The 6,088-nt window shown below is 41.3% G+C and overlaps 1 protein-coding gene across 3 annotated transcripts; it reads left to right on the forward strand.

The window, feature by feature from the left end:
- The first annotated feature begins 331 nt into the window (after positions 1 to 331).
- LOC147639122 (tubby-like protein 4) lies at positions 332 to 4,210 on the forward strand. Of its 3 annotated transcripts, XM_086787673.1 has the most exons (11): positions 332 to 384; positions 641 to 779; positions 1,318 to 2,040; positions 2,218 to 2,329; positions 2,456 to 2,635; positions 2,761 to 2,816; positions 2,972 to 3,068; positions 3,158 to 3,244; positions 3,474 to 3,566; positions 3,674 to 3,741; positions 3,847 to 4,210. In XM_086787673.1, the coding sequence occupies exons 3-11, from the start codon at positions 1,508 to 1,510 to the stop codon at positions 3,920 to 3,922; spliced, it is 1,302 nt and encodes a 433-aa protein (XP_086643799.1). In that variant the 5' UTR covers positions 332 to 384; positions 641 to 779; positions 1,318 to 1,507; the 3' UTR covers positions 3,923 to 4,210. The 3 variants fall into 3 exon arrangements, with proteins under 3 accessions (XP_086643799.1, XP_086643795.1, XP_086643807.1); XM_086787669.1 differs by lacking the exon at positions 332 to 384 and having other exon boundaries at positions 436 to 779; XM_086787681.1 differs by lacking the exons at positions 332 to 384; positions 3,674 to 3,741; positions 3,847 to 4,210 and adding an exon at positions 3,349 to 3,403 and having other exon boundaries at positions 436 to 779; positions 3,474 to 3,568.
- The last annotated feature ends 1,878 nt before the right edge of the window (positions 4,211 to 6,088 follow it).

The raw sequence follows: 6,088 nt of genomic DNA on the forward strand, positions 1-6,088 counted from the left end.
TTGTTGAGGTCACTCCACCAACATGGTGAATTAAAGTAATGATAAATGGGCTTAAGTTGAGGTTTTGTCCAATCATGGTAAGGTAATACTTTAATTCACCAATATGGTGAATTAAAGTAATGATAAATGGGACTTAAGTTGAGGTTTTGTCCTATCATGGGAAGGTAGTAATTAAAAACTAAAGCTATGTAGCGTCACGTGGAGGCAAAAATCAATAAATGCAAAATGGAGGTACTAAAAAATGGCAGTCTTTTAAATGTGCGGTTCAAGGAGTGGAGTGTTTTCAAAACGCGAGGATCAATAAAATTTAATGGGTTTTTTTTTTTTCAGAACGGACACACTGTGACACTGGGCACTGTGCTAGCAACAGAAAACGAAACGCAGGTAAGAGCGTGACCGCGCGCGCGCGTGTGTGTGTGTGTGAGTGAGAGACTCTGTGTGTGTGTGTGTGTGTGTGAGAGTGAGAGAGTGAGAGACTCTGTGTGTAGTTTGTTTGTGTGTGTGTGTGTGTGTAGAGTGCTCTGTTTGTGTGCCCGCGCGCGTGTGTGTGTGTATGTGTGTTTTTTTTGCCTGCTAAATCCCCCTCTGTACCTCCCCTGCTCTCATTCCCAGAGTTTTGTACATACCCATATCCACACAGGTACAGCTGCTGCTCCTGTTGCTGCTGCCGTCCTTTCCATGGCCAATTTGAATTTCATCTTCTCGTGAAGCATCCTGGCTATGGCGCCGCAGCTCACCGTTCACCGAACCGGATACAATTATATATAATACATAGACAGGTGCCTTAATACATTTATTTCTCTGCCTTGCCATCACCATGTTCTTCTGTGCTACTCTTAGGGTTTTCTCTGTGTTTAGAAAGCTATCGCTATGCTCCTTTGCTTGCTAGGGTTTGGGATCGCGGTCTGTTTTGAGAAGCTGCAGGTTTGTTAGGATTTTGGGACGCAATCAACATCCTTAGGGTTGGGGAATCCATTGTTTCGCTATAGTTAGGGTTTTGTAAGCCGGTTTTATGCCTTTTTTGAAATGAAATTGCCATTTCAGGGCTTCGATCACCATGTTCCCCTGCCTGCGTGCCATTGCCATTTTAAGGGTTCTCCTGTTCGCTAGGATCTGCGACACCACAGCCTCAATTTTCAGGGCTTTGTATGCCATTGCCATGCTTTTTTAGCTCTTAGGGTTTCGGAGTTCCATTTTTAGGGGTTTGCAAGCCATTGGCGTGCTCTTTTGCTTGTCAGGGTTTCACTAGGCACCACCATTTAGGGTTTTGAAAGCCTTTTTCGTGCTCTTGACCTGACCCCCATTTTTTGGATTCAGGGTGCCTTCTAAGATTTCAGGTGGCACTTCAAGATTTCGTCTTGTCTAAGGTTTTGGAAGCCATTTACCTGCCAGAATTTGCAAAGCAAAGTGCTTGCTCTAGTCAGGAAACCATTATTGATTGAGGCTTTTGGATGCTGTGCCCAGCTTCTGCTACTGAAAAAAGATCAAAGCTTTGTTTCAATTCCAAATGTCGAAATTCAAACGATCCTTTCTCTCACCTCACCAGCTGTACAAATCCTTGTACGTAAATCCACTGAGTGATTCATCATCTGAAAACAAGCATGAGCGCCTAAAAGCAGGCTCGCAGGTGTCCAGCCTCCATCTCTGCAGGGGAACCTCCGTAGTATGTGACAATGTAGAGGTCCAGAAGGAGAACAAGCCTCCCAACAAACCTCTTCAGCCCTCTGCAGTCAGCAAGAAGTGCTCTGCTGATGCTGATGAATGTGCAAAAGGTTGCAGAGTAGAGAATGGGAGTACTGTTGGCTTCAGAATTGAAGAGGAGAGCATGAGACAACCACTTCATCCCCTGTCTGAGAATGTTTTGGCAAAGCCTGCAAAGCTGAGGCAGCCTGAGCTGGTCCCATGTCCAGAGGGCAATGAGCAAGATGAGAAAGCTCCTCTCTTTGCACCTCCCACACCAAATCGTCCCTTGCATGTATGGGATGATGATCCCAACTGTGACGCTGCTCCAGCATCTTCGTGGTCTGCACTTGGAAACAGGTCATCTAAGTTTTCTAATTGGGTATATGTACATATGTATGTGCTATGCAGAATGTTTTTAATGGGATTGAAATTGAACATTTGCTCTTGTAATTGTGTTTCTGCTTTTCTTCCAATGTGGACTTGCATTAGCATAGGAATGTGCTCTCTTCTAATGGGTTTTATGTTCGAGTGCAGGTATCTGTTATGCAGACCCTTACCATTAGATGTTGGTCGGTGTGCATGCTACATACTTCACGAGCGTGAGGCAGGGGCAGACGGTCCCATTGTGTATTCTCTTTACACAGATGTATGCTCCTTACTTTTTCATTGGTTGTTTCTTGTGGCTTTTTTATGAAAAGGGCTTGGATTGAAAGAGCCAGTGGATTAGTATTCATGCAAATTTTGCTTGGGTATGTTATCACCATGTTGACAGGAAGGTCATGGAAGGCAGGATCGTAAGCTTGCAGTTGCTAGGCATAGAAGAAGATCAGGGCGTTCAGAGTTCATTATTGGCCAGAATGGAGCTGGAACTTCGCTGGCTAAGCGTGAAGAAGGTTTTTTGGGAAGAGTTAGTTCTAACATTGTAGGATCACGCTACAACATTTGGGATGAGGTATGTACAGTGGGCACTGACCCCTTATCAAGTGGTTATTTATGTACCATTGCACACATGCCGCTTTCCAATTGGTCTAGACTACCCTTTAAGATTGACTGGTATACTTTCTGCTTTTCATGTAGGCAACTGCTTCTGAGCGCAAATTTCACGGAGCCAAGCAGCTGCTTGGTGTTGTAATGTAAGCTCACCTTCACTTGTTCAGCCTCTGCGAGTACACTGAGATCTGATGTCTACTACAGTTGTGCTATATGATTTAAACAAAGGATAGCTTGCAAAGCTGCAAGCATTTGGTGGACATGAAGTTGACATTTCTGTCTTTACCTGGTGTACCAGGTTTGCACCCACCGTAACAACGTTGACAGGCACTTTTAGGGTTATGCGGGTATACGTACCAAAGTACCAATCTTTACATATTAGCAATACCACTCAGGTAATGTGCCTTATCTCTAGATGATGGAAAGTTAATTGGTCTCACATTGCCACGTATTGATCAATAATTCTTGACTTGGTAACCTGCAGCATGAGCCAATTGGGCTTGCAAAAGATTGGGAAGAGAAAATTGGCAAAGCACATGAGCTTTGCTCACGTAAACCTTACTACAATAGGGTAAGCAAGCTGCTCAGGCTACTATGTATCCTAGCATGATGTTGATGCTTCAAGGGACCTTCTTGCCTTTGTCTCTGAGACTTTCCTGCTTTGTCTCTGCTCAGGCTACTATGTATCCTTGATGCTTTAAGCGACCTTCCTGCTTTGTCTCTGAGACCGGTATGTAAATGAAAGTCATGCTTTTTGGACTACAAGTGTTGAGGATACATGTTTGGTATCTGTGTTGCAGGTGATGAGACGATATGAGCTGGACTATCGGGATCGAACTAGAGGCGGCTACAGAATCCAAACCTCCTCAAAAAATTTCCAACTGATCATGGAGGTGCCTAAAGAAAACTCATGCAAACCTTGAGTTCTTTTGAATTACTTATGATTTTTAGCTTTTCGGGGGAGGAGTATCTTCTGTCTGAGATGTAAGGGTATTTTTAGGAACATGGGAAACAGGTTATCTTACTACATGGGAAGGTCGGAAACTCCAAATATATCATGGAATATCGGTAAGTTCTGATCACAAACCATTAATTTGCTGCTTTTCTGCACATTGTTGGTCAATTTTTTGCTATTGTTATGTAGCTGCTAACATCTTTGGCCCGGCTTTACAGCTTCCCATTGACTGCTTACCAAGCCTTTGGCATCTGCCTTGCTTCTATTGACTCGAAGCTATGCTGCTCTGTTTAGAGGGGGACTGACTATATACTGTGACTATATACTGTGTTCCAAATTCATAAAGGCATCATATCTCTTCTAGATGCTACAGTTGCTCGATGCATGGTGAGCAGTTTTGTTGTATTGTTTTTGGGACAAAATCCACATACACAGCCTGTAACTTTGCAGCACTTTCAAGTGCTTCCATTACATGTTTCAGACAGATTCTACCCATCCACTAAGGGGAGATGACATGCTTTGTTGGGATGAATGTATACCAACCAGTTTATATAGTAACAACAATTTTCAATAGAAAGCCAAAGATGCTGGCCTATCAGTGATAAGATTACACGATGACGGTGGCTTCATAATTGAAGTGCCCACATTGCCCTGAACTGAACTTTGAGCACCCACCACTCGTTTGCCAGTGTTGTCATCACTCAACCCACAGCTGAAATTTGCATCTTCATTCAATGTGAGGGATAAACGTGAGAAAGGGTCTTCCAGAATATGATCCTGTAGTTTTTTTTGAAGCAAAGGAAAAGGGTAACAAAAGCGTTAGCCAACACATGAGCCTGTGTCTGTGCACAGTACACACACGTGTAGAAGGGTGACCATAGTTCTATGCTTAAGGTTTAATTGATGTATAGGCAACATAAGTAAAAGGGTGAGACCATAATTCTACTCTTTAGATTTAATTGAACAGTGAGGATGTATTACGGGATTAATGCGATGAAAATTGTTTTTCTTGCGATTGAATCCTTCCAAGATCTTCTAAACATGAGAGACAAGCCAGTAGTCCAAATTCAGATTTGCAGGCCTAGGCTCACTACCCACCACAACCGAAAATCCCCCATCGGACTAAGGCTCGTTCCATTGTAGATCACTCTTGAGGCATAGGACTAAGGCTCTCGTCAATCGTAGATCCACGTTGCCCCATAGAAAAATGTACATACTTGTATCCTTTCAATAAATTGTATTTCTTAATTTTTAAGCGCATTACCTTTCAAGTTTTCCTTTAGAAAATGGATATTAATGAATGAACTAATCCAATTGAACTGGATAGATTGTGCACTTGAGAGAGGCTATTGGTGAGTGGCCATAGGTCATGGTGGATCCACAAAGTGGGTTAGAATAGAAGATACTTCCCACTTTCACCTATATGTCTCAAATGGGTTCTTGAGCTTGTTAATTAAAACCAGTAGGGCTGAACTCTTGCACATAGAAAGGATTGATGCCTTGGAGTGTGGACTAGAAGATAGTTACAATCGAGAAGATGACACTGTTAGGAAGTTTGTACATTATAGTAGAGTGATTCCTTGATTTGTAGGTATCTCTCATAATTAAAGAGACTTTTTAGAGATTTTGATCTTGTTTTGGTAACGTGCTTGAAAAGAGCTTTCAATTAATTGCTATATTAGAGGGTTCCTAAATTTTAGGAGATCTCTAAAAATTAAGAGTTTTAATTAGTTTTAAAAATGTCATCTTAAAAACTAGAGCTTTCTAAATTTTAGGGGTCATTTACTTAATTTAGTAACTTTTAAAGATTGGAAATTTGTTTGAAATTCAGTTGTTTATATATGTAGTACACACCACTAGAAAAAAAGATTTAGAAGGGGGACAAGTGTCTCAACACTTGTTCATGGAGTCTACAAGTGTCTTGCCACTTGTCCATGGAGTTTATAAGTGTCTTACCACTTGTCTACTTTTTCATTAAGTGTATGTCCACTTGTTCTTTGTTGCAACAAGTGTCTGTCTACTTGTCCATCAAGTCTACAAGAGTTATTGTACTTGTCATTTGAAGTCTGTCTTAAAAACTCTCTTTTCTTATAAATTACAATCTTTTCTTCTCTTTCTTACGAGCTCTACTTTTTTTTTTGGGAAATAGATATTTATAATATTAATACTATAAAATCTTTACAAAACAGAACCATTCAGAGGGGCAATGGGCCTAGTCTAAATCTTTTACGTTATAATTTAGCAATTTATATAACATATTTCATCTATTATTCTCTCAAATAAAGAAAGGTTGGCTTCAATATACATGATATCTTAATTTCATACATGCTATCATCATTGCTTCTGTGGTGCATTCTTTAGGGAGAAACTTCTCCAAGAATTGTTTGCCTAGTGTAATGAAGTAGGTTTGGATGCACATGCACATGGGGAATGGGGCCTAGGCACTTGGGCTTAGGGACA

This window comes from Cibotium barometz, chromosome 4, assembly GCF_041138505.1.
Source record: "Cibotium barometz isolate CiBa-2024 chromosome 4, ASM4113850v1, whole genome shotgun sequence".
NCBI classification, from domain to species: domain Eukaryota; kingdom Viridiplantae; phylum Streptophyta; class Polypodiopsida; order Cyatheales; family Cibotiaceae; genus Cibotium; species Cibotium barometz.

Excerpts from the sequence above, each read along its gene's own strand:
- LOC147639122 (XM_086787673.1), top strand. The coding sequence starts at position 1,508 with ATGTCGAAATTCAAACGATCCTTTCTCTCACCTCACCAGCTGTACAAA. Across the intron at positions 2,330-2,455 it reads TGTATTCTCTTTACACAGAT|GAAGGTCATGGAAGGCAGGA; the intron begins GTATGCTCCTTA and ends CCATGTTGACAG. Across the intron at positions 2,636-2,760 it reads GCTACAACATTTGGGATGAG|GCAACTGCTTCTGAGCGCAA; the intron begins GTATGTACAGTG and ends CTTTTCATGTAG.